Source organism: Lepisosteus platostomus, chromosome 5 (genome assembly GCF_059453375.1).
Source record: "Lepisosteus platostomus isolate fLepPlt1 chromosome 5, fLepPlt1.hap1, whole genome shotgun sequence".
Taxonomy (NCBI): Eukaryota; Metazoa; Chordata; class Actinopteri; order Semionotiformes; family Lepisosteidae; genus Lepisosteus; species Lepisosteus platostomus.
Window position 1 is genome coordinate 67955843 of NC_142615.1, and position 26596 is coordinate 67982438.

A 26596-nucleotide genomic window follows, 5' to 3' on the forward strand; every position below is an offset into this window, starting at 1 on the left:
CTCTAGGAGTGTGATTAGACTTCGATATGAAGTAAGTATTCTAAAATACAGGAAACAGAGGGATCCTGAACACGCAGAGGAACCCAGATGTCTGCACAGCGCGAGAATCACAGTGGACTCTAAACACAGTGAGCAGCATCACACCAGATCCATAACGAGCCCATTATCATGATGATGGTGTCAAAACAGCAGCCAGGTCGTCTCAGAAGATCAGACAGCTGTATTCAACAGTTTGTAGCAACTGAGATACCGAGACAGACTCACGCCTGTCACTCTGTGATGCCCAGCTCTTTCTTTCAACAGGTCCAGCAGCTGAGGAATATTCACCTGGGGCACGTGAGACTGAGGGCTCACTGTCTGTGGGAGATAAGCCTGATGAAGTTAGCAGAACCAAAGTAAGTGTTTGTACCTCCAGGAAAAGTCTTTACCTCCACACTTGTGACATCTCATCTCCCACACTGGAGAAACACCTGAGTCTTTACCTCCACACGTGTGAGATCTCCTCTCCCCCACTGGAGACACACCTGAGTCTTTAACTCCCCACCTGTGAGATCTCATCTCCCACACTGGAGACACACCTGCCTGTATCTTTACCTCCACACCTGTGACATCTCCTCTCCCACACTGGAGAGACACCTGATTCTTTACCTCCACACCTGTGACATCTCCTCTCCCACACTGGAGAGACACCTGATTCTTTACCTCCACACATGTGACATCTCCTCTCCCACACTGGAGACACACCTGTATCTTTACCTCCACACCTGTGACATCTCCTCTCCCACACTGGAGAGACACCTGATTCTTTACCTCCACACATGTGACATCTCCTCTCCCACACTGGAGAGACACCTGTATCTTTACCTCCACACCTGTGACATCTCCTCTCCCACACTGGAGATGCACCTGAGTCTTTACCTCCACACCTGTGACATCTCCTCTCCCACACTGGAGACACACCTGTATCTTTACCTCCACACCTGTGACATCTCAATTCGTTTTCAGGTCCCAGGGAACGTGACTGAATTCACTCCTGAAATAAAATTTCAGAACAGGAAGGAAACCTACAGGTACCTGATATTTTGGTCTTTTTTGCCATCCTTTGCTTAACAAGCAAAAATGAGATTAAAACATAAGAAGTCCTGAACATCACTAAAAGGCATATTTTGAGGCCGAAAGACCTTCAGGACAAACAGAATTCCAGAACACACTGCTCGATGCTACATACAGACCCCTTGTTTGTCTCGTTATTTTAAATGCACAGTTTCCTGTGCTCCCAGTGAGGAGCTGCCAGATGTCTGTTCTGCTCACTTGCATGACAGCGGTCTAGGTAAACTCCATTTCCCACAAGGCCACTGGTCTACTTCCTGTGCCACTCCTCCCTCTGACTCTCTAAGCTGCCCGTCAATCATAATGTCATCCTGGTCCAGCCAAGTATCTTGCAGTATCTCAGCGGAAGCGCTCAGTTGCCATGGCAGTGGACTCGCAGTTTATCTGTATGAATAAAAGTCAGCAGAAGGGATTTTCACAGTCACCTCTTTTTCCAGAGACTCGCTCTCCTGCAACCTGACAGCTTCACGGAGAAATGACACTAAAATAGATACATTGCTTCAGTCTCGCCCATCACTACGGTCTCCTGTGTACTTTCACACCAGACTGAAACTTAAACACTTGGAGCACTCATATCACGTATCATTAGTCCTTAAAACAATAATGAGAGGAATTTAGTAGTTTCTTCTTAGCTAAGGAAGAGGTTAGTGGGGCCAGCAGGGGGCGCTCTCACCCTGCGGTCCATGTGGGTCCTAATGCCCAACTATAGTGACAGGGACACTGTACTGTAAACGGGCGCTGTCCTTCGAATGAGACGTAAAACCGAGGTCCTGACTCTCCGTGGTCATTAAAAATCCCAGAGTGTTTCTCAAAAAGAGTAGGGGTGTAACCCCGGTGTCCTGGCCAAATTTCCCATTGGCCCTTACCAATCATGGCCTCCTAATAATTCCCTATGAATCTATGAATTGGCTACAGTACATCACTCTGCTCTCCTCCCCACTGAGAGCTGGTGTGTGGTGAGCGTTCTGGCACACTATGGCTGCTGTCGCATCATCCAGGTGGGGCTGCACATTGGTGGTGGTGGAGGGGACTCCCCATTACCTGTAAAGTGCTTTGAGTGGAGTGTCCAGAAAAGCGCTATATAAGTGTAAGCAATAATAATAATAATAATAATAATTAATAAGGATAAACATGCCAGACTGCAGTAGGGAAGTGTGGAACCTCAATATTTCTGTGTCTCCAGTGTCAGTGCTGTGTCTTTGTCACACAGTCCTGCCTCAGTTCTCTCTTTGTGTCACTATACTGCAAGCGTAGAATTTCTTTATTTTGTCTCCAGTGTCAATGCCCTGATGTCTGTGGTGTCCCCTGTCTCTGTGGAGTGTTGAAAGTGTGGTGTCCTCTGTCTCTGTGCAGTGTGTTGACAGTGTGCTGTCCTGTTCTGTGCAGGTATCTCTGCCCGTCCGCGGGTCAGTTCTGGTGCCGTGTCACTGGGCTGGTGTTTGTGATGGCGTCGGGGGGCGAACTGGAGTATCAGACCACACACTGGGACATGGGGCTCCTGTCCCCCACTGGCCAGCTTCCTGCAGGACCCCTGTTTGACATCCGCTGCCCCCAGGGGGCGCTGACGGAACTGCAGCTACCTCACTGCGAGATCGATGGCCGTGAGTCTCAGGCGATGTTAACAGTTTCTGTATTGACAGTGAGTACAGCTTCAGCTCAGCTACAGCAGGAGACTCTACCCTCTACCACAGAGTCTGGTGACAATTTGCCCTCTGTGTAACAGTGTGAATGAAGATGAGGTTGCTTCTGGGATATGCTGGACTCATCCCTCTCTCCAGCCTCTGGAATCTGTTCCAATCCATTACTGAACCTCAATCCCAGGGCTTCATTACTGGCCCTTAATTAATCTCAGTTAAAGGCTTCATTACTTTAATTCAGTTATTCATGGCCACCGAAGTCCATGTCACATCGTTAACAGAAATAACCAGTGATCTTCAGCCCTAAGTGTCGTGTCATGTCACTAGGTTGAAAGATGAGCTGGAATGGAAGTCAATGAGGAGCAGAGCTGGCTCTTGTGAGCCTCTCCATTCCGGCAGTCCTCTACTGTGGACGTGACTGATTGTCGAATCACACTGGAGCCAACGTACTCAGGTTTAATCAAGACAAGCTCCTCCAGCATTGAGTTGATGGTCTCTGGTTTACAAACCCATCTCACTGACCCGGCACTTGAGGCCTAACTGGCAAATACTAACCAAGGTGGTCCAACTCCACAAAGGTGCTGCACCCACTGCTCTGAGCCCAAAGTCTTATAGCTGAGAGGGATGAGTCCTTGGAACAAACAGGGAACAGCTGGGGTGGAGTCTAGGGGTGTAACTGAATCGTGGGGCTCTTCTACTGGAATGGAAGCTGTGAAGATGTGAGCAGTCTTACAACAAACAGCCAAAGGAATCATGACTCACTCAGTGTCTTCCTGCAGGCAGGAGTGACTTCCTGTCGGTGGCCCATGTGAGCTGTGGTAATCTTGAGGTGCTGTCGCCCCTGGAGGTGACACAGACCCATGTGAGGGTGTCCATCGCCGGCCTGTCCCTGTGGGGCCTCGTGAAGAGCGTGTTCAGATTCAATGTCAAGGGACAGGTGCTGCTGTTCCTGCGGCCGGGGGATGGCGTGAACCTGCTGCCCAAGTTGAATGTGTTTGTGCTCCCTGAGAACGTACTTCTCAGCCAGGTACAGGGGACTTCCTGTCTCTCTGTCTGTCTACCTCCCCAACACTTCCCGTCTCTATGCCTGTCTACCTCTCCAGCACTTCCTGTCCCTCTGTCTGTCTCTCCAGCACTTCCTGTCTCTGTCCGTCTGTTTCTCCAGCACGACGTCGTGGCATGTTTCTGTTCCCCCATTCCCAGCAGTGTCACCCTGTCCTCTCCTCTCCTCCACAGGTCACCGAGCAGCAGGACTGCAGCAGCACCCTCATTCAGACGAGCTCAAGCTGTAAACTGACACCGCAGGCGATGTACAGAGTGTCCAGCAGCAGCAAGAAGACTGAGATAATCCAGCCTGAGGTAATGGTTCGCCTGTGACACAGACGGAGATCACTGGCCTTTATGACCCAAACTGCTGAGAGAGCATGAGGGAGAGACTGAAAGATCTAGAGAGAGAGAAGCAGGAAAGACTCGGGTCATGAAAGGATGATCTGAGTATCATCAGTATCATCGAAGCAATGAAACAGGTGGACCCATCCAGCAGATACACAGAGAAAGGAAGGGGCCCGAGTTCTGACACGTGAAGAACACCAGGGGGGGAGAAGGCCAGAGCCTCACCAGGACACTTGGAAAGAGCAGTTCAAGGGACAAGAAGAGAACCAGCCAAGAGCAGCACCTGAAATACCCAGGACAGGAAGAGGATGTGGCCAGTCATGTCAGAGGTCAAGGAGAATTGGGATAGTGGAGAGAGAAGCAGAAAGCAGAGTCACAGAGTCTGTAGAGGGAGTCCAGCTGACTTCATGCTCAAAAAGGATTTGCCTGTGTGACAGACTGCTAGCTCTTTAACACAGCGTTACTGTTGTTCTTCCAGTCCGAGTGCTTTTACTGCAGTTATGGCCCGAATTTCCACCCCACATTCGAGGTGTTCCTGGCCCACGGTGCGATGAGACTGGACCTGGTGTTGCTGAAATGCGCCACAAAGGACGGAGAAAAGAGGGTGTGGAGCCGCATTGTGCAGCTGCCAGGTAACAGATCTACTGAGAACATGGTGGGTTAGAGGTCAGTATGGCCTGCTAGTGAGTGTGACAATCATGCCAGGCAATAGCTGACTTGAGATGCATCTTGTGTGTCCTGTGGGTGAGTAGTGTCTTTATACTGTGTCCTGTGGGTGCTGTGCTGGTCAGGGTGAACATGGCTCTGTCTCTTTCTCTCTCTGCAGTCCCTGCTGTTGAGACCAGGACCCCAAATACTTCTGCCCCTCAGAGTGAGTCCCTCTGTCCTCTTTGAGTATCTAGAGCTGGTTCCTCAGCTGGTTGTGTAGGAGCAGCCAGTAGAAGGGTGTCTGTGTTTGTTTCAGGAATCGCGCTCACCAGCAGCGAAGGGTGGGCAGGAGCCTTGAATGAAGTGATCGAGGAGCTGGAAGCAAACGAGTACAAGAAGCTGAAGAACATTCTGCACCAGAAGGGGATGCCCCGGGGTACACTTGAAGACACCGAGAAGCAGGACCTGGCCCACAGGATCGTCTCCCACTTCGGAACGGAGGTGTCTGTTCACGTCGTTAAGGAAGCCATGGCCAGCATTCCTCGGAACGACCCAGTGATACAAGGATTACTGAAGCCCTTTGTGGAGCAGCTGAGATAGAGAAGGAGCGTAAGGACACCCTGTAGGACTACAGTGTTTCACCATGAGGGAGTCACTCCTGAGGGACACACAGTCGTCCTCTCTTGGCTCACAGCAACGCCCCTGAGCCACACAGAGAGCGTGAGGAAGCTGAAGTGGAAATCTAATAAGTAAATTGATTCTTAAAAATGTAGAGAGCTTTGAAAAAAATATATTGGTGCTTTTAGATAATATATTTCAAGGATGTAACTGCTGTGCTACAGTACGTGCAGAATTTTAGAAAACAGTTCGTCAACAAAGTACACTGTTTAGGTTAGTTTAGAAGACAATGTACCAAAACAATATATGCTGTCTGGGTCATTAGAATTAGCTGAAAGTAACTGATAAGCTTTGAATAACAAATCTAGTTTTTCTTCTCTCGCTCTATGATGTAATCTGTTTTCTCTTAGAGAAAGGGGAAGTTTTAGAAGGGACCAAGTGCTGAACTTTTTTACAGCGCAACGTCTTATAAAAACCCTGTACTGCTTGTAACAAATTGAGTCTCTGGTTGCACTTTGCGAAGTGGCAGCAGGGCTCCCAATATTGCAATATTGAAATAAAGACCTTACTCAGGTGAGAACTCTCTCTTGTGGCTTCCTTGATAGTTATATTTCCATGACAAAGGTCACACAGGCTCCTCTGAGCCTGCACTGATCCAGCCCATGAACACAGCAGAGCTGCCACTCTGTAGCGTGATGCCCTCAGAGCTCGGAGCTCAGCAAGGCTGGGAGACTGTAAGGAAACCAGGACGCTGCTGCTGTGTGTGGAGGTTGTGGACCAGCAGGTGGCGCTGTTCCCTCTGGAGCTCTGTGACACTGTGCTGTTGGAGGTGCTGCACTTCAGATGAAACTTCTGTAGCACCAAGGCGTATCATAAACATTTACCAATAATCTCTGCCCTTGAGTGAACAACAGTCCAGCTCTGCTGAGTCCAGCCCCTGGGAGTGTGTCCAAGGTGGGTTTCTCTGATGAGCATCAGGTCCTGACCCATAACACAAACCAGGGGGTCCATTTTGACATCTCCCGTGACAGGAAATACTCATGTGGACCCATGCTGGTGGGGTGACGGGTCTCCTCTGGAGTTGAGCTCTAGCTGAGGGTAACCGATCAAACATCTGAAAGACGAACAGCCAATGAGGAGCCTGAAGAGCTACACCCGATGATGTCGCAGCCAATCAGCAGATGTGATCACTGGATTTGAAAAGGTACCGAACCTCCGCAGAGACTGAGGGAGAAGCACCAGAAGGAGCTGCAGAACCACCTCCGCAGGATGGAGGAGGAGATCCAGACACGAGAGGAGAAGATCAGAGCGCTGGAGGAGAGGCTGAGGGAGGAGAGGGATGAGGGGAGGAGGAGAGAGCTGGAGGAGGAGCTGAGGAGAGAGAGAGGGGAGAGAGAGGCTGCAGAGAGAGATGGAGGGAGTGAGAGAGGAGCAGGAGAGGGAGAGGAGAGAGAGGAGACACACAGGAGGGAGATGGAGGAGCTCAGGCAGCACTATGAGGAAAAGGCCAGAGAGGAGGCAGAGAGACACGGAGAGACTCTCCAGCAGGTCAGTGTGTCGACAACACAGTTCACTCCAGCAGGACAGGAGCACAGGAGCTGCAGGAGGGAGATCGAGGAGCTGAGAGAGACAGTAGAGAGATACAGAGAGAGAATAGAGAGACTCAATTCAGTTGTAGACAGATACAGTAAAGTAGTTTGGTATTTCAGTCCCCCGAAGCAGAAGAGACATACAAGAGATACAGGAGTGTGAATGAGAAGCTGAAGCAGCACAAGAGAGAGAGGCCACAGAAGATGATTGAGAGAAGGTGTTGCTCACTTAAAACATTCTCTAATCATATGAATGTATATCTAACTGATGTATTTAACCTAAATGAAATGAATTATGTTTAAAGAGAACAATAACAGCAGCTTTGCTCCATCCCAGCTTGTATCCAATCACAGCAGCCTCCCATCTGAAGCCCCTCCTTCTTCCCTCATCCCACTTCCTGTTCCTGTGGAGACTCCAACATGGTGGAGATGGTATCTTATCTCAATACTTCTCTTGAAGAAGGCTCCTTTTGCCAGCATTATTGTGTAATGACATGTGATTGTTGAGTTGACAAGTGCCTTGAACGTTTACAGATGAAGGTTTTTCTATTAACTTTAGTCAACTGAATTCCAGCTTTATCATCCTCTGTTGGGAGATGAACATTACCAAGAAAAGGGACAGTACAATAGTGTTACTTTATGTGCTGCATTGAAATGTTGAGATTTAATGTGTATATATACAGTAATTGGAAGAAACTATTGAGATGTTTCACTGTGTATCAAACAGTATTTGTGTATAAAGATCTTTCTCCTGTTTTTATACCTTATCAGTTTAATGGACCAATATTCTTAAGAGACTCATCAGAGAGGCTGGACTCCAGTGTCAGGGGCAGTGAGACTCTACACTTGGCACTATCAGGTGATACAGACCAGCTCAGGGCTGTTAACCCCAGCAGTCTGTAAAGCCTGATAGAGACTCATCAGAGAAGCTGGGCTCCAGAGTCATGGGCAGTGAGACTCTACACTGGGCACTATCAGGTGACACAGACCAGCTCAGTGCTGTTAACCCCAGCAGTCTGTAAAGCCTGATAGAGACTCATCAGAGAGGCTGGACTCCAGTGTCAGGGGCAGTGAGACTCTACACTGGGCACTATCAGGTGATAGAGACCAGCTCAGTGCTGTTAACCCCTGTTCTTCTGTCCTTGTGCTTGTGTTACGGTATTAATAAATATTTATATATAAACTACAGGCTCAAAGAAGCTTTGAGAAGCTGGAAGTGACATGAGAAAACAGTTCACAATAATGAAGTTCACTCACATTTAATACAGTCTCGATTTCATAAAAGAACAAGTAATAGGTTTATTCCAGGCTGAAAGAAGAAAGAAAACACAACGTTTCGGCCTTCTTCACACCTGAAACCTGTTACTTGTTTTATCTTGTATACAGTACATATATTTTATTTATTGTTGTCATTCAGTAAAGTGCTTTGAGAACCCACCTTTAAAGGTGCTATATAAAATAAAATAAAGTAGATTATTATAATAATAAAACTCACAGAAACACGACCCGGCCCTTTCATGTCAGCTCTTGCACACCCGTGTGCTTCTGCACCGACAGCTGTCTCCTGTCCTCAGCTCGACCCGCAGACCCGCACGAACTGGACCTGTCGAACCTGCTGTCGGGCTGAAGCGGAATGAATCCGGATCGTCAGCGGCCCCGTGGTCATGGAAACCGGACCGACCGAACTGCCCGCGACTGCCCTCCCCTGCTGGTCTAATAATAATAATAATAATGGCGACCCCGGCCGTCTCTCTCACCCGTGTCCACCGGTCCGGGGAGTTGGAGTCTCTCTGAGAGACGGTCTTTCACTCCGAGTCTCTCCGGGAGCGGGCCCGTCTGTGTCCACACTCCTGTCGACAGCAGGCCGCTCTTTCCCCTCAAGAGAGGAGGAGCTGGAAGAGGAAGATGATGCAGCTTCACGGCTTGGAGTTGGTTTTATTTTTATTTTATTTGTTTTTTAATGGCGCGCTCGCGCGGAGCTCCGGGCGACCGTTAAGAATCGAACAGCCGGCGCGCGCCGGTCCGCCGAAGCAGCGAGATCATTCAAATGTATAATTATTATTATTATTATTATTATTATTATTATTATTATTATTATTTTATTATTATTATTATTATTATTATTATTATTATTACCCGTACAGAAGCACTCTATCTAGAAGCACTATCTCTCTGTCCTGTGTCCTAACAAACCCCATCATTCAATCATTCATCATTCAAATGTATTATTATTATTATTATTATTATTATTATAACATTTGGATCTGGAAGTCACACTCTTCACACTGTATCTCTCCGCTTCTCACCTCAGCGTCTCAGACTCAGTGTTTCCTCTTAGTTTTCATCACACGCTCTTCGGCGCTTATCAAGAACATCTCTATATGTGCTTCAGTAACACTGATTCATGACTCGGTGATTTACCAGCACGTACAGGACAATTTGGGAAGATGCTTCCCAGTAAGAATGTTCTCTGCTGTAGGTCTTAATGGGACAGTTTCTAAAACTCCTCAGGACCGGAGGACACGGGTGAGAGAGACGTATAGCATTATTATTATTATTATTATTATTATTATTATTATTATTATTATTATTATTATTATTACAAGTACAGAAGCACTCTATCTAGAAGCACTATCTCTCTGTCCTGTGTCCTAACAAACCCCACTAATCCCCCGTGTGGGAAAGAGGACCCGCTCGTCCCTCCTGTCCTGTCCCGGTGTCGCCGTCACTGGGACTGGAGCAGCCGGAGAGGAGACGCACTTCCAGAACTTTCCTTCCCGCTCGGCTCTTCCCCTCCTGAGGAAAGAGCATCTTCCCACACAAACAGCCCGTTTCTCTCGGAGACGCCCGCAGCACAGGGGGCCTTTTCCCAGGACACCAGGACTCCCCTCGTCTGCGGAAACACCCGGGAAGAGCCTCCCAGCCCACAGGAGGGGAGTCCCAGTCCTTCCCGGGATTTCCAGCACAGGAGCGGCTCCTCAGCTGGGAATAAAACCGCCCCGAGAGGTGCTCGAGCGCTCGGGCTCGGAGCGTCGCTTAGCAACCGGCGCCGCAGCGGCACCCGGAGGACGAGCCGGAAGCGGGTTTTGGCGCCAGTTCTGCTCTTTGATGATCGGCTCAGGAGAATAAAGTCGATAGAAAAACATAAAAGTCCATTTCTCTCCCTCCTCTGTGGAAGCTGTGTCCGCCAGGGAGTGAAAAGAAAAAAAACGCGCCGCGGTTTCTCGCCATTTCGACTTTAGATCTCGAAATTATGACTTTTCTGACTCGGAATTGCGAGATATAAAGTCCCAATGACCAGAAATAAACTCGTGATTCTGAGATTGTAAGTCGCCGTTGCGAGATATAAAGTCCCAGTAGCCGGACGAGCCGGTTCTGCTCTTTGATTATCGGCTCAGGAGAATAAAGTACACATATACACAGATACACATACTGTAACACCCGGTTGTGAGGAGGAGAAGCACCCCAATAAGTGTACTGTATAGCTTGTTGTTAAGTCGTTAAGTAATTACCACCCTAAAGATGTGTACGTGTTCCGTCTCGTGTGTGTATACTCTGTGGTTGATAAAGAATAAAGCCTGGTTCGTTAATCGCGTCTCCACTGGTCCTTTGTCCTGAGAAGAACCTGTAAATGCTACAATATATTCTGTTACACACACATATACAATGTCAGAATTATATCCAAAAGTATTCATGACATTTATATATATACACAAAGAATAGCAAAATACAAACATGATCAAAATAGAACATTATTTAAAATTAGTTTTCTTCACATGGGACACTAAGGGCAGGTTTTCAGTGAGTCGGATCTCTTACGAGGAAGAGATCAGTGTTTCAGTGGAGAGTCCTCACTCTGTGTCCAGGAAGTATCCGGTCTTCCTCTCCCGCTGGGAAAGACTGTGTGGATCAGTGACTGACCTGCGACAGTGTCTCTGTGTCTCTCTGTCACTCGGATAACACAGCCTGAGCTCCTCCTCTCCCTCTCCTGCTCCTATCTCAGTGTCTTCAGCTCTCTCTCAGCTCCTCGATCTCCTGTCTGTTTCTCTCTCCTGTCTGTGGGCTGTGTGCTTTTGTGTGTCTGCGGGCTGTGTGTGCTCTTGTCTCAGTCATCTTCTGTGACCTTCTCGATGTGCTGCTTGTGGTCCTCAATCACTCTCCTGCATCTCCTGTGTGTCTCTGATGCCACACAGTGAGTCTGTCTATCACTGTGTTTTGTCTCTCTATTGTCTCTCTGTATCTCTCTACTGTCTCTCTCAGCTCCTCGATCTCCCTCCTGCAGCTCCTGTGCTCCTGTCCTGCTGGAGTGAACTGTGTTGTCGACACACTGACCTGCTGGAGAGTCTCTCTGTGTCTCTCTGCCTCCTCTCTGGCCTTTTCCTCATAGTGCTGCCTGAGCTCCTCCATCTCCCTTCTGTGTGTCTCCTCTCTCTCTCTCCTCTCCCTCTCCTGCTCCTCTCTCACCTCCCCCATCTCTCTCTGCAGCCTCTCTCTCTCCCCTCTCTCTCTCCTCAGCTCCTCCTCCAGCTCTCTCCTCCTCCCCTCATCCCTCTCCTCCCTCAGCCTCTCCTCCAGCTCTGCTATCTTCTCCTCCAGCGCTCTGATCTTCTCCTCTCGTGTCTGGATCTCCTCCTCCATCCTGCGGAGGTGGTTCTGCAGCTCCTTCTGGTGCTTCTCCCTCAGTCTATCCTCCTCCCTCTGTTTGCTCTCCTCTCTGTCCCTCAGGATCTGCAGTTGCCTCTGTCTGATCTGGGACTCTGCCTCCTGGTACGTCTCAGTGCTGTAGTAGCTGCCCTTGTTTCCTGCTACCAGCTCCTCTATCTTCTCCAGCAGCTCTGTGACCTGAGTGCTGCCCCTGTCCTTGTTGTTGAGGGCATGATACCTGTTCCCACACTTCTCCAGGAGCCACTGGAGCTCCCTGCTGCCTGTGTGCACAGACTCCTCCAGCGTCCTGCTGGCCAGCTCATCAGCGTGGGTGAGCAGGACCATGGTGTGTCCCAGGGCCCTCTCCCCGAATATCTCCAGGACTGTCTCCAGTGTCCTCCTCTCCTCCCCTGAGGATCGGCCCAGCGGGGTCACCAGGAGGAAGGCGTGGGGTCCCGGGGCAGACAGGTTAACACAGAGCCCCACATCCCGTCTCCTGTCCCCCTCAGACAGTCCGGCGTGGAGCCAGTCTGGAGTGTCCACCACAGTCACCCGTCTCCCGGACACTTGTCCTGTCCTCTTCCGGCTCTCCTGAGTGACCGCGGAGCTGCTGGCTTCAGAGGGAAACTCCTCTGAGCCCAGGATGGTGTTTCCTGCTGAACTCTTCCCAGCACCAGTCCTGCCCAGCAGCACCAGTCTCAGCTCAGTGGGGAGGGGCTGGAGTCTGGGTTCGACTTCACTCACTGCAACAGGAGGAGAGACAGGAGCATCAGGGAAGTTACACATAAGAGGAGACCAGCCTTTCCACATACAAGAAGGGTTCAGTTTGCTCAAGAGACAAAACTTAAAAGTCATTATAAAAGAAACTTATAGTCCTGGGCATCATGATAACTACATAGTTTTACCTGATGTTCATGATTTTCACTCGTTTCAGATACTGAAGAATCTGTGTTCATTTGCTGGCCTCAAGCAACAACAGTCATGCTGTAGTACTGTACTGTTACAGGGGCAGAGTGTAGAAGGATGTTAATTGAAGGAGGAGAGATAATCTCTTCACTCCAGCGAAGAACAGCACTCTAGGAGAGTGTGCAGTCCAGTGCAATCATCCTGCTGGTATTTCACTCTGAAACTGACCACACCCAGAGTCCAGAGTCCACTGTGTCTTTATCAGAGGATACCTCCTACCCTGTACCCTACCACTGTCAGGACACCTCAATACCTCCTATCCTGTATCCTTCTACTGTCAGGACACCTAAATACCTGGTACCACATCTCCACTGATGGGCTGAGCTGCAGTGATTCAGTGTCTGTCGGTCAGGAACTGTCCCTTCAACCCTGAGACCAGCATTCTTGACCACTTTGTTAAAAAGCAGAATTCAGACTCCAGGATGTTCAGTAATTCTCCATCTCACCCTGTTTGACACAGATTCTACAACAGCCTGCTGCTGTTCAGTCAGACTCACTGATCTGCAGACAAGCTGTGACGAGTCCTTCAGACTGATGTACAGAAACAGCTCTTGTCTGGGGTTCTAATGATCTGCTGATGGGCTCTTTCACCCACTCCTGTCCTGCTGGACTTCAGAGCTGCCTTTGACACTAACAGATCAACTGAGGAGGCCATCGCCCCTGGTCTACACACTGCCCTCTCACACCTGGACGAGAGAGAAACGTATGTGAGAACGTTGTTGTTGATTACAGCTCAACATTCAACACCATCGCACCCTCAAGGCTCATCACCAAGCTCCGGGACGATCAGACCTGGACCCACCACACCAACCCCGTAGACAAGACAGCGCCTGTTCTCTCTCCCCAGACTGAAGAAGTTCAGCCTGCCTTCACGCATCCTGACCAGCTTCTACAGCTGCACCACTGAGAGCATCCTAACCAGCTGCACCACTGCCTGGTGTGGTAACTGCTCCGCCCACGAGCTCAGGGTCCTCCAGAGGGTGGTGACACTGGCTCAGAACACTACCGACTGCGCTACTGAACACAGAGGATATCTACTGTGTTAGATGCCTCAAGAAGGCCAGGTCCATCAGGGACCCCAGTCACCCTAAACACAACTTGCTCTCTCTACTACCATCTGGAAAACGGTACTGAAGTATCAGACCAAGACCACCAGGTGTCAGAACAGCTTCTTGCCCCAGGCAGTAAGACTGCTGAACAGCCAACCACAGCAGACACCTGCAGTTACCTCCTTGAACTGACAGGGGGCACTGGCACTCTCAGGACACCCACGAAGAGCACTAAATACCTCCTACCCTGTACCCTACTACTGTCAGGACACCTAAATACCTCCTACCCTGTACCCTACTACTGTCAGGACACCTAAATACCTCCTATCCTGTACCCTACTACTGTCAGGACACCTCAATACCTCCTATCCTTGTGTTACTTCCACACAATCTGTGAATTGCAATTGTGTAATTGCTGTATCCCAATGTTAACCCCTATAAATTCCTGTCCTCCAACTCTTCCATCCCTCTTAACGAGCCTTTAACGAGCTCGCAGATTTCAATGCTGACAACACCGCTGTGTGCTGTACTGTTCGTGCATCGATCAATAAACCTTGATTGATTGAGTGTTGGTCAGTCTTGAGAAACAGATTACAGAGACTGAGCTGCTGTGTGATGGATTAAATCTAATCTTCCTGAGAGAAAACAGTTCAATTACAGCACAGAGGATTTAAACAGACACAGATCTGTGTGCCACTGTGTTAGTAACGCAGTACAGAGCAGAGCACAGTATGATTTTAATTCCTAACAGGACACAAGATGGTTGAATCTCTCAGTCTGATGAGCAGTAAGATCAGTGACTCAGTAATACAGCATCAATCACACTCACTGTTGGGAGATTCAAGTTCTTTACTGTTCCTCCTCTTGACAGGCAGTCTGGGCTCCTCTGTCTCTTTCTCCAGCTCCTCTTCCTCCAGTGTCTTTCTCATCTTCTCCTTCAGCTCCTCTTCTCTCCTGCTCCACTCCTCCTCCAACCTCTGTCTGAGCTCCTCTTCTCTCTCTCTCTCCCTTCTTTCATACTTCTGTCTCAGCTCCTCTGTCTCTCCCTGTCTCTCCTCCTCCCTCTGTCTCAGCTCCTCTGTCTCTCTCTGTCTCTGCTCTTCCCTCTGTCTGATATATTTCTCCAGTTCAGTGTTTATTTCTTTGATGTCAGTGGTGAAGTACAGCCCATAGTTTCCTGCCACCATGTCCTCTATCTTCTCAAGCAGCTCTGTGACCTGAGTGCGGTCTGCCCTGTTCTTGTTGTTGAGAACATGATACCTGTTCCCACACTTCTCCACCAAACACTGGAGCTCCTTCCCTCTTCTCTCAATGGTTGTGTCTCTCAGTCTGTCCCCCCAGGTGAACAGCACTATTGTGTGTCTCCACACTCTCTCACTGAGAAGCTCCAGATGTTCCTTCACTGATCTCCAGTCTGTGATTGAGTCCAGATTAATCACCAGGAGGAGAGTGTGGGGTCCTGGGGGACACAGAGACACAATCTTCACAACCTCCTGTCTGATCTGCTGTGGATCATTCCTCATCAGCCACTCATCCCAGCCTGGAGTGTCGACCACAGTGATCTGTCTCCCAGCTACTTCACCCTGTCTCTTCTCACACTCCTCAGTTACTCCCTCAGTGTCAAACTCCTCTGAGCCCAGGATGGTGTTTCCTGCTGCGCTCTTCCCAGCACCAGTCCTGCCCAGCAGTACCAGTCTCAGCTCAGAGGGGTGGGGCTGGAGTCTGGGTTCGACTTCACTCACTGCAACAGGAGGAGAGATAGGAGCATCAGGGAGGTGACACATGAGAGGAGATGAGCCTCTCCACATATAAGAAGGGTTCAGTTTGTTCAAAGGTAAAAATTTAAAAGTCATTATGAAGGAAACTTACAGAATGAACATCTGGGAATTAACCTTGAGTATCAACTAACTACATAGTTTTACCTGATGTTCATGATTTTTCCTTGTGTCAGATCTATTTTTTCAAAGTGACTCAAGTTTCATCTGAAAAGTCTGTGTTTATATACTGGCCTCAAGCAACAACAGTCATGCTGTAGTACTGTACTGTTACAGGGGCAGAGTGTAGAAGGACGTTAATTGAAGAAGGAGAGATAATCTCTTCACTCCAGTGAAGAACAGCACTCTAGGAGAGTGCAGTCCAGTGCAATCATCCTGCTGGTATTTCACTCTGAAACTGACCACACCCAGAGTCAGAGTCCACTGTGTCTTTATCAGAGGATGACAAGAGAGAAACAGGCTTAATAATTCTCAGCACCTGTCAGTGGAATAAACTCCACCTCATGTTCCTGGTACCACATCCCCACTGCTGGGCTGAGCTGCAGTGATTCAGTGTCTGTCGGTCAAGAACTGTCCCTTCAACCCTGAGACCTGCAGTCTTGACCACTTTGTTAACAAAGCAGAATTCAGACTCCAGGCTGTTCTGTAATTCTCCATCTCACCCTGTTTGACACAGATTCTACAACAGGCTGCTGCTGTTCAGTCAGACTCACTGATCTGCAGACAAGCTGTGACGAGTCTTTCAGACTGATGTACAGAAACAGCTCTTGTCTGGGGTTCTAATGATCTGCTGATGGGCTCTTTCACCCATTCCTGTCCTGCTGGACTTCAGAGCTGCCTTTGACACTAACAGATCAACTGAGGAGGCAATCTCTGAGAGACGCTGTGGTGCCTCATGGGAATCAGCCTGTCCCTCCCCTGTCAGAGAGAAAGATCACAGATTATTTACATGATAAAGTTCTCATCACAGATATCTTCACTCTTCATCCCATTTCAAATTTACGATAAAAACTTCTCTATATCTTTTCTATTGTCCCTGCCCTGTGAGAGAGGAAAAACACAGATTGAGGTTAATTTTCTGTGTATTCTCTGTGGTATACAAAAATGTTCTGTTAATGTTAGGTAATCAGACTGTATTCTTACAACATTCTTATTCTGTATTCTTACAATTGATATAAAATATATATATTTTATTTTTAACTGTTCTCTCAATAGTACATGTTTATTTTTCATCAGGATTTTTTTTCTTAGAATAATTTAACCTCACTGAAAGGTTAGATTTCTCTCATCTGATAAACAACACAGACATTTTTTCCATCACCTTCCTTGCTCATCTTTACCAAGGGTGCCAATACTTCTGGAGGGCCCTGTAGAGTCCCACTAACACTCAGTGTCCAATGGCAGTTCAGACATATTTGGGACTCCTGTGTTCAGTATGAACCTTTATACCACCTTATTTTAAAAACACATGTAAAAAACTGTAAAATCATTCAGTCCATCCTGATTCTTCAGTAGTGAGTCTAAAATGTCACATTTCATAAAGACATGTTTGGGACTCAGCCACCTGGCTGGGAAATCTGTGTGTTGTATAGTTTCAAACCGCTTAGAAACTAACTACTGTGATCCACACTGAAGAGAACTAGCATGATGTTAGTTTAAAAACAGTGAAACTGACAAGCTGGAGGAACTGAGTCTCTTTATTCTGAAGGGAGTGTCCCACACTGACAGGGTGAAGATAGTGAACCATATATATATACAAAATATTCAACATCCTCAGTGACAGTCAGTCATCATTAAAGACCAGTTAGATATTGACACCTCAGAGTTCCTCAGAATTAACACTGAAACTCAAAGCAACACTAAGACTTAAAATCAGGAGTGGGAGGCTCTACTGTACACAGAGAGGGGTGGGAGAGGGGAACAAGCTGATACCCTGGCTTCTCTCCAGACACAGCTGGGTGAGCTCCTCCAGTCAGGACAGGAAGCACTACTGTACACAGAGAGGGGCGAGAGGGGGGAACAAGCTGCCCAGTCAGGACAGGAGAAACAGCTGCACGAGAACCTGGAATCACTACTAATTATGGGCCAAATAAATTCCTCTGTTGTTCATCTGTACTGATTCCTCTCTGGTATTATCAGCTGTACAATAAACACGGCCCCTGAGCAACAAACAGGAAACGATCATATCTGAGCGTGTCTGAGCATCATGAATACTAACAGTGTGAATCCAATACCATCAGCAAACAGTCAGGTTTAACATCAATCATTCTACCTTAAATAAACACCTTATTAAAATATTTAGTGAATTCCAACCAGCTTGAGTTGACAGTACCGATCTCTGATCCCCAACAAGAGAAAGTGAAAGTAAAACAGTTCCTGTCTCTCTCCTAGTTCAGAGCCTGTGTGTCTGACAGACAGAACACACTCTCAGCAGACAGGAAGACACTTCTCCAGCTGCTGCTGTGCTCTGTGACAGAGAAGAGACCCTCAGTGACTCCCTTACCGACACTCTGACAGGTAGAACAAGAGAAAACTCACCAGGGCTGAGCGCTGCCATCTCTCTCTCTCTCCTTCTCTTCCTGCTGATGTGAGGTGGCGGGTTTCCTGTCCTCGCTGTGACGCTGCTCTGGCGCCACCTAGTGGATTCATAAAGTTAATCACCAACTGAACAGGTTCATCAGTAAGAGCAAAATAAAACACCATAATACCCAGATCAACTCTTGCCAGCATCCTTGGACACTGGGGTCACACCCCTACTCTCACACACAGTGTCCTGATCTGTACCGACCAGTAGTCGGGACACTGGGGTCACACCCCTACTCTCACACACAGTGTCCTGATCTGTACCGACCAGCAGTCGGGACACTGGGGTCACACCCCTACTCTCACACACAGTGTCCTGATCTGTACCGACCAGCAGTCGGGACACTGGGGTCACACCCCTACTCTCACACACAGTGTCCTGATCTGTACCGACCAGCAGTCGGGACACTGGGGTCCACACCCGTCTGGATCCATGAAGTCAATGAGGCGCTGCAGTACTGCACTGTTCCCGCCAGGGGGAGACAAAGCACCAGAAGTCAGAGGCCCGAGGTGAACTGCTTCAGGAGAGAGACAGATTGGGTAAACAGCAGGCCAGAGAGAGAAGGAGAGCAGACAGTAGATAACAGACCTGAGGATTTCATCGGCTTGTTCCCCCCTCCCACCCCTCTCTGCTTACAGACCCCCTCTTAACCACGGATGCTTGAGCGCTGATTGACCCCGACCTCCCCCCCCCCTTGACTGAGCCGCCCCCCCAGAGCACGTGATGGTCTGGGGACGAGTACAGTTTGAGGACAATCTCCTCTCTTCCACCGGCTCCTCCAATGCAGACTCTCAGTCGGCTCTTCTGCAGCGTCAATCCCTCCCCAGAACAAACACAAACCACACCGTTTTTATTCATAATGAAGATATTATTTATAGATTTAATGAATAAATTCTCTTTTTTTTAAGCGTTTTTCTGGGGGCATCTCTGCTGTTGAAATAAAGACTTAGGAAACACAAACAAAGACCTCAGTCGGCTTCAGAGAAGAAACCGCCCCCCTCCCAACTCACGATGAACGCAAGAAGGTTAAAAATAAAGACGACCCGCGACCTCACAGGCGTGTCCGTGGGAGTCTGCTTGAGCGACGCAGAAACACGTCCACGCCTGGGGCTCGCCTGCCATTCCCACACAAGAGAGCAACAGGAATCGGAAGTCCAGGGCTCCGTCTCTCGCCGGGGAGCGTGGGTGGTGTTGTTGTTGTGGGGGTGGGAGAAGGGAGTGAAACACCCCCACCCCACGATCATTTCGCTCACTGTCATCGACCGATCGATTATACAACGACAAATCATGGAGAACCGTTCCAGTTCCTCATGGTGAAGGAAGAGTAGCACCACCTCTGCTTTCACTGAAATACTCTCCATCAATAAGACACACGAGTCTCTCCGTCAATAAGATAGATAAATAAATAAGCCACGCAGGAAATCAATCAATAAACAAACAGAGCGATAAGGCGCCATGGGCGTCTCCGCCCACGAGTCCCGGACTCCTCTCTCCAGGCGGCAGCGGTCGGGGTCAGAGCTCGGGTTCGGGTTCGGCTGGCCGGTATGGGTATCGGTATCGGGCCGGACTCGAGGGCCTCTCCCGTCACGGTCGGACTCCACCCAGAAGGGGGGCGGGGGGGTCACAGGTCACAGGTCACAGGTCGGAGCTGCTGCTGAGGTACTGAGAGACGCCGACCAGGAGCAGCACCTCCCCGGTCTTCATCGCCTCGGCCGCCGCCCCCTCTTCCTCCCCTGCCAGGAGGGGCGATGGCGGTGGGGGTGGGGGGGGCAACAGCAGACCCGGCCCTTCCTCCTGCCCCTCTTCTACACTTCTATAGCTCTTTCCTGGACACTCCACTCAGAGCTGTTTACAGGTCATGGGGATCCCACTACCACCACCAGTGTGCAGCTCTTTACAGGTCACGGGGATCCCACTACCGCCACCAGTGTGCAGCTCTTTACAGGTCACGGGGATCCCACTACCGCCACCAGTGTGCAGCTCTTTACAGGTCATGGGGATCCCACTACCACCACCAGTGTGCAGCTCTTGACAGGTCCTGGGGATCCCACTACCACCACCAGTGTGCAGCTCTTTACAGGTCATGGGGATCCCACTACCGCCACCAGTGTGCAGCTCTTTACAGGTCATGGGGATCCCACTACCGCCACCAGTGTGCAGCCCCACCTGGATGACGCCCCAGTCCTCTCCCCACACACCAGCTCTCAGTGGGGAGGAGGGCAGAGGGATGGAGCCAGGTCAGAGAGGGGGGTTATTAGGAGGCCATGATTAGTAAGGGCCAATGGGAAATTTGGCCAGGACGCCGGTGTAAAACCCCTACTCTTCTCGAGAGACACCCTGGGATTGTTAATGACCACAGAGAGTCAGGACCTCGGTTTGACATCTCATCCGCAGGACGGCGCCTGTTTACAGTCCAGTGTCCCCGTCACTATACTGGGGCAGCAGGACCCACACAGACCGCAGGGTGAGAGCGCCCCCTGCTGGCCCCACTCACACCTCTCCCAGCAGCAGCCTCAGTGTTTTCCCAGCAGTCTCACCTCCAGGTACTGGCCAGGCTCACACTGCACCACGCCGAGCCGGTACTCACCGCGTCGGAGTACAGCACGCTCAGGGACGGCCGGCGCCCTCAGCGGTTGTGCGAATTTCCGCCGACTTACTGCTGCCGTGTGGCGCTCGAGGGTTCAGAGAACTGTGTTTGTTTCTAGGAAAAAACAGGCCGCTGCTCCCCGGGAGGAACCACTGATAATAATACTACTACTGATAACAATAGTACTACTACTAACACTAATACTACTACTGATAACACTAATAATATGACTGCTACTACTACTACTAGTATGGACAACGCTAATAATACTACTAATACTACTACTGATAATACTACTACTACTACCACTAAAAATACTACTGATAATAGTACTACTACTAACACTACTAATAATACTAATAATACTACTGCTACAACTACTGACAACACTAATAATACTACTAATACTACTACTGATAATAGTACTACTACTAACACAAATATACTACTGATAATACAACTAATACTACTACTGCTGCTGACAACACTAATAATACTACTAATACTATTCTACTGATAATAGTACTACTACTAACATTACTACTACTACTGATAACAATAATACTGTAGCGTTTGCAGGTTCTTTTCAGAACAAGGACGAGTGGAGACGCGATTAACAAACAAGCATGAGCTTTATTCGTTTACAACCACACAAAACCAAACACAGGATATACACACACATGAGGAGACTGACGGAACACGTACACATATTTAGGGTGGTAATTAACTAACAACACACTACACTTTTACAAGACTACACAGGGCACTAGAACTACTAGGACATTATTTACACAGGTAAATACTCTCCCAGACTCTCCCCGGCCACAACTCCCAGCATGCCCAGCGGTACTACAAGCGCCTAGGGGCGCTTCCTCCTCACCACCAGGCGAGGGCGTTACAATACTAATAATAATACTACTGCTGACAACACTACTACTCCTAATAATAATAATCTACTAATACTACTGATAATGATAATACTAGTAATAACACTACTAATACTACTACTAATAATAGTAACAATCTCCTTCACACAAGAACTGCACACACAGTGTACAAATCAGCTGACTGGAGAGTAATTTCCGACGGTGATAAACACAAGGAATAGAACTGACCTTGTTGGTTTCTCTAAAAACACTACAAGTCCTGTCAAAGACAGGATATGCTCCACTAGAATTGTTGTCTCTGACCGGTGAGAAATTTTGTTTGTTCTGCGAAGGACTCGGCAAGAAGAGATGTGTCAATTCAGGTGCAGTTGTTTATCGTGAGGGAAAGCACAGATAATATGGGCTTTAATGAATTAACAGTGAAAGTGTAGCAGGGGGCCTCGTATGGACTGCGGTTGTGTCTAGTTTTTGTTATTTGCATTTAAAGATTTTGCTTGTCTTTTGCAAACAAAATCTAAGCTAAGACTTTTACATGAAACATAATGCAGGAGTAGCTGCAGCCTAGGCAGACGTGCCGAAAACCACGTTACGTTGTTATTATTTACTTTATTATTTATTATTTCTCACTGAACACTAGCGCCCCTCTATGATCACACACTAAACAAAGTACTTTGCCGCTCTGATTACTAACTGAACACTAGCGTCCCACTCTGATCACACACTGAACACAGTACTGTCCCACTGTGATTTCTCACTGAACACAGTACTGTCCCACTGTAATAACTCACTGAACACACTACTGTCCCACTCAGATGACACACTGAACACAGTACTGTGCCACTGTGATTTCTCACTGAACACACTACTGTGCCACTGTGATCACACACTGAACACCGTACTGTGCCACTCTGACCGAACGCTGAGCACACTACTGTCCCACTGTGATCACACACTGAGCACACTACTGTCCCACTGTGATCACACACTGAACACAGTACTGTGCCACTGTGATCACACGCTGAACACAGTACTGTGCCACTGTGATCACACGCTGAACACAGAACTATGCCTATCAGATGCCACACTGAACACTGTATTGTCCCACTGTGATCACAAATTGAACACTGTACTGTGACACTGTAATCACTCACCAAACACAGTTCTGCCCCACTGTGATCACTCACTGAACTACTGTCCCCCTCTGATGACCCACTGAACACAGTACTCTGCCACTGTGATCACACACCGAACACAGTACTGTGCCACTGTGATTACTCACTCAACACACTACTGTGCCACTCTGATCACACACTGAGCACAGTACTGTGCCACTCTGATCACACACTGAACACTGTACTGTCCCACTGTGATTACTCACTGAACACTGTACTGTCCCACTGTGATCACTCACTGAACACTGTACTGTCCCACTGTGATCACACACTGAACACTGTACTGTCCCACTGTGATCACACACTGAACACAAGCGTCCCACTCTGATCACACTACTGTACCACTGTGATTACTCACTCAACACACTACTGTGCCACTCTGATCACACACTGAGCACACTACTGTGCCACTGTGATCACACACTGAACACTATACTGTCCCACTGTGATCACACAGTGAACACTACTATACCACTGTGATTACTCACTGAACACACTACTGTCCCCCTCTGATCACACACTGAACACAGTACTGTCCCACTGTGATTACTCATTGAACAAACTACTGTCCCACTCTGATCACACACTGAACACAGAACTGTGCCTCTCAGATACCACACTAAAAACACTACTATGCCACTGTGATTACTCACTGAAAACTAGCGTCCCACTCTGATCACAGTACTATCTCACTGTGATCACAAAGTGAACAGTACTGTCCCCCACTGATGACACCCCGTCCTGTGCCACTGGGATCACACCCCGAACACAGTCCTGTCCCCCTCGGATGATACAGTGAACACAGTACTGTGCCACTCTGATACACTGAACACTAGTGCCCCACTCTGATCACAGTACTGTCCCACTGTGACAACACGCTAAACACAGTACTGTCCCACTGTGTCTGTATGAACCCCTCTCTCTCTCAGGTCTCTCGCTCGCTCTCTCGCTCTCTCGCTCTCTCTCCTCTCAATTCAATTCAAGGTGCTTTATTAGCATGACCGATGAGTACAATCAGTGTTGCCAAAGCAAATAAAAATAATAAAATTAATTGACATATACTGTAGGCGGCTGGAGCATTATTGGGAGACAGACTCACTGTTCCTCAGGCTGTGACAGGAGATCACATACTGGGCTGCCAGATCAACTGAGTTCCCTCCTCCCTCTCCCAGTAGGATTGGGACCTGTTGTGGTTTTGGCAGGTGTGGGAACTCTGGGATTAGATTTCTGAATTTCGGGAAGAATGTTTCTCTAATCCCAGAGTATCTGTCACAGTGCAGTAGGAAGTGCACCTCTGTCTCTATTTCTCCCCGCTGGCAGTGGGAGCACAGCCTGTCCTCTCTGGGCAGCCAGGTCTGCCTGTGTCGCCCAGTTTCTATGGCCAGGTTGTGGTCACTGAGCCTGTACTTCGTCAGGGTCTGTATCTGTTTATTTTTTATTTTGGTCAAATATTCAGCTAGTGTGTATTGTCTGTTTAGGGTTCTGTAGCATTCCAGTTTGTTGGGTTTGTGTGTGTCCCAGTGTGTGAGATATTGCTGTTTGATCTGTGCTGTGATGTGGTTGAGTCTGGGTTGTGGTGCTCTAGCAGTGCTGTCCTGAGGCTGGTTAGTGTTGGTGTGGCTCAGGTCGGTGAGCCTCAGGACCAACTGGCTCAGGAGGATCTGTTTTGGGCTCAGCTCTTGGCTCAGCAGGGCTTTGTGGTGGTAGGAATTTTGGCCGCTGTTTTTTAGGTGTAGCCAATACTTTAATATTCTTTTCTGTATGTTTATCAATAGTGGGTACTGGCCTAATTCGGCCCTGCACCCGTTGTTAGGAGTTTTTCTCTGCACACGGAGGATGTTTCTACAGTTTCTGTGGGGTGTTTGTTCCATTGGGTGTAATCCTGGTCTGTGAGGGGACCCCACACTTCACTGCTATATAGGGCAACGGGTTGGATTACACTTTCAAATATTTGGAGCCAGATTCTTGTAGGTGGGCTGATGTTGAAGAGCCTCCTTCTTATTGCGTAGAAAGCCCTGAGTGCCTTCTCCCTCAGTGCCTTCACTGCCAGGTCAAAACTCCCGGAAGAGCTGATGGTGAGACCGAGATATATGTAGCTGGATGTGTGCTCCAATGTGTTGTTGTTCAGTGTGAATTTGTACCTGTTTCTCTCTTTGTTTCTCGCGAGACTAAGTGAGTGAGTGGGCGGAGCTTCGGTGGGTTTGATCGTGTGGCGGTGTTTCTTCACTAGTTTTGTGTTTTTCTGTCTTTTATGGGGAAAAGCGGGATTTATTTTCTCGTCATGGCCGGTTCTGGAGGCTCTGATCCTCCAGACCTCTCATTTGAGAAATTAACTCGACGCCATGGTGCGAAAATCTCACTGTCTTCTGTCCGCTTGAGAGGTGCGTTCTTGCGGTCGGGGAGGTCGTGGGCTGCAGGAACATCAGGTCCGCTTCCCGCATGAGTGGAGGGATAGTCATTTTCCTGTAATCTACCGATCTGGCAAACACCCTGGTGGAGAAGGGAGTCGTCCTGGACGGCACCTTCACCCCGGTCCTGCCTCTCGCGGCCCTGGCTCGAAAGATCACCTTCTCCAACGTGCCTCTGTTCATGAGGAACGAGCTGCTGGAGAGGGAGCTGTCCCGGTACGGACAGGTGGTCTCTCCGATCAGGAGGGTCCCTCTGGGCTGCAGGGCACCGCAGCTGAAGCACGTCATCTTAAAAAAAACCCACAGAAGAGATCAATGTGGGCCTTAAATTTCGGATTGACAGCTGTGACTATGTTGTATTCGTGACTTCGGAATCGATGAAGTGCTTCAGGTGCGGGAGCGAGGGGCATGTGGTGAAGAACTGCCCGGAGGTGGAGGAAGAGACAGACAGGGAGCCTCAGCCCCAGGGCGCACAGGAGGCTAGCCGACAGCGTCAGGCAGCGGGGAGCGGAGCAGCGCAGGGAGGCAGCGGGGAGTCAGAGCCCACGGCCGGGGTGCAGGAGAGGAGATCGCTGGAGGGAGCAGGTGAGCCCGAGCCGGTGGTGTCCCAAGCAGGAGAACAGACAGTAAAGAGTGGACCATCGCAGCCCTCAGAAGAGCAGGGAGCCCCCCACACCGGAGAGCAAGAGACGAGCGCTGGCGGAGCAGGGGAGCGGCAGAGCCACACTGCTCAGGAGAGTCAGGGAGAGAGAGAGTAGGCAGTGACACCGACAGCAGAAAACGCGTCTCAAGCGCCAGCGAAAACTGTAGACACGGTGTGGGGAGGAAATGAATTATCATCTGAAAAAATAGACGATGGTTTTAAGACACCGCAGAGAAAGCGCACAAAAAAATCTGTGCAGAGTGCGGTGCAGAAGAAGCGCAGCACAGAGAGCTCGGTGGAGGGCGGCTCTGTCGCCGGCCCGGGGGCCACGAGTGACTCCGACACCGGGAGAGTGAGGACGCGCTGGAGTGTCCTTGCCGCCACCGCCGCCGCCGCCCGGAGCTCCTCGGAGTCCGGGAGCGACAACGAGGGCGGTTTCACCGACTCCTCTCTCGCCTCGGGCTCCTCGGCCCGGCAGAGCTGCAGAGGAGGCTACAGTTTCCAGAGCAGCAGGGAGTTCTTAGAGAAGACTAAAGGTAAGAGGGGAAATGTGGTCGAGGACTTTTTTCCCCGACACCGAGCTCTTTGTCCTCTCCGCGACGCACCATCTGAAGAGGGGCTCGGGTGCGAATGACTTCAGTGATCAGGAGAGATGGCGCCTGAAGAGCCTTTTAGGTAAGATCAAGGCAGGACCTCAGCACGAATGAGTCCTGTCCCTCACATCACATCACTATCCGTCTGCGTGCTACATGTCTGTTCGTGTTTTATGTTCTTTCTTTTTTTCTTTTCCACAAACATGGGCGACATTAGGATAGGGAGTTTGAACACCAATGGGTGCAGGAGGGCTTTGAAGCGAGCTGCGGTGTTGGAGATTATCAAAGAAAATA

General features: G+C 49.2%; 7 protein-coding genes across 10 annotated transcripts in view; 3 read left to right on the forward strand and 4 right to left on the reverse strand.

Moving 5' to 3' along the window:
* LOC148671851 (NACHT, LRR and PYD domains-containing protein 1-like) overlaps positions 1–5996 on the forward strand; it is a 260967-nt gene extending 254971 nt beyond the window's left edge. For 2 of the 3 annotated variants that reach the window (XM_088632760.1, XM_088632761.1), the window contains 8 exons: positions 304–395; positions 1006–1070; positions 2497–2711; positions 3527–3774; positions 3984–4106; positions 4618–4771; positions 4966–5010; positions 5104–5996. In XM_088632760.1, coding sequence (XP_088488886.1) covers positions 304–395; positions 1006–1070; positions 2497–2711; positions 3527–3774; positions 3984–4106; positions 4618–4771; positions 4966–5010; positions 5104–5387 — 1226 coding nt within the window. In that variant the 3' untranslated portion in view covers positions 5388–5996. The remainder of the gene's footprint in view (positions 1–303; positions 396–1005; positions 1071–2496; positions 2712–3526; positions 3775–3983; positions 4107–4617; positions 4772–4965; positions 5011–5103) is intronic. The other variant, XM_088632762.1, reaches the window with a different exon arrangement.
* Positions 1–26596, forward strand: part of LOC148671858 (uncharacterized) — a 239517-nt gene that overhangs the window by 145328 nt on the left and 67593 nt on the right. The gene's annotated exons all lie outside the window — the stretch shown is intronic.
* Positions 1–26596, forward strand: part of LOC148671859 (GTPase IMAP family member 8-like) — a 372703-nt gene that overhangs the window by 133000 nt on the left and 213107 nt on the right. The gene's annotated exons all lie outside the window — the stretch shown is intronic.
* The window catches only part of LOC148671861 (uncharacterized), a 153326-nt gene that overhangs the window by 93961 nt on the left and 32769 nt on the right, over positions 1–26596 (reverse strand). The gene's annotated exons all lie outside the window — the stretch shown is intronic.
* LOC148671865 (uncharacterized) overlaps positions 1–26596 on the reverse strand; it is a 297768-nt gene that overhangs the window by 18921 nt on the left and 252251 nt on the right. The gene's annotated exons all lie outside the window — the stretch shown is intronic.
* LOC148671868 (GTPase IMAP family member 6-like) lies at positions 10670–13481 on the reverse strand. The gene is made up of 2 exons (XM_088632983.1): positions 13376–13481; positions 10670–12381 (listed from the first exon to the last, which is right to left on the reverse strand). Exons 1-2 carry the CDS (start codon positions 13479–13481, stop codon positions 11147–11149), a joined length of 1341 nt encoding a protein of 446 aa, XP_088489109.1. The 3' UTR covers positions 10670–11146.
* LOC148671869 (GTPase IMAP family member 9-like) lies at positions 14140–18027 on the reverse strand. Its single transcript, XM_088632799.1, has 2 exons — positions 17967–18027; positions 14140–15394 (listed from the first exon to the last, which is right to left on the reverse strand). The coding sequence occupies exons 1-2, from the start codon at positions 17983–17985 to the stop codon at positions 14469–14471; spliced, it is 945 nt and encodes a 314-aa protein (XP_088488925.1). The 5' UTR covers positions 17986–18027; the 3' UTR covers positions 14140–14468.

What these genes read in the sequence shown, in the direction of transcription:
- LOC148671868 (XM_088632983.1), bottom strand. Translation starts at nt 13,481, where the DNA reads ATGCGTGAAGGCAGGCTGAACTTCTTCAGTCTGGGGAGAGAGAACAGG. An exon ending in TCTGATCGTCCCGGAGCTTG is followed by an intron (nt 12,382 to 13,375) that starts GTGATGAGCCTT and finishes CTCCTGTTGCAG; the next exon opens with TGAGTGAAGTCGAACCCAGA.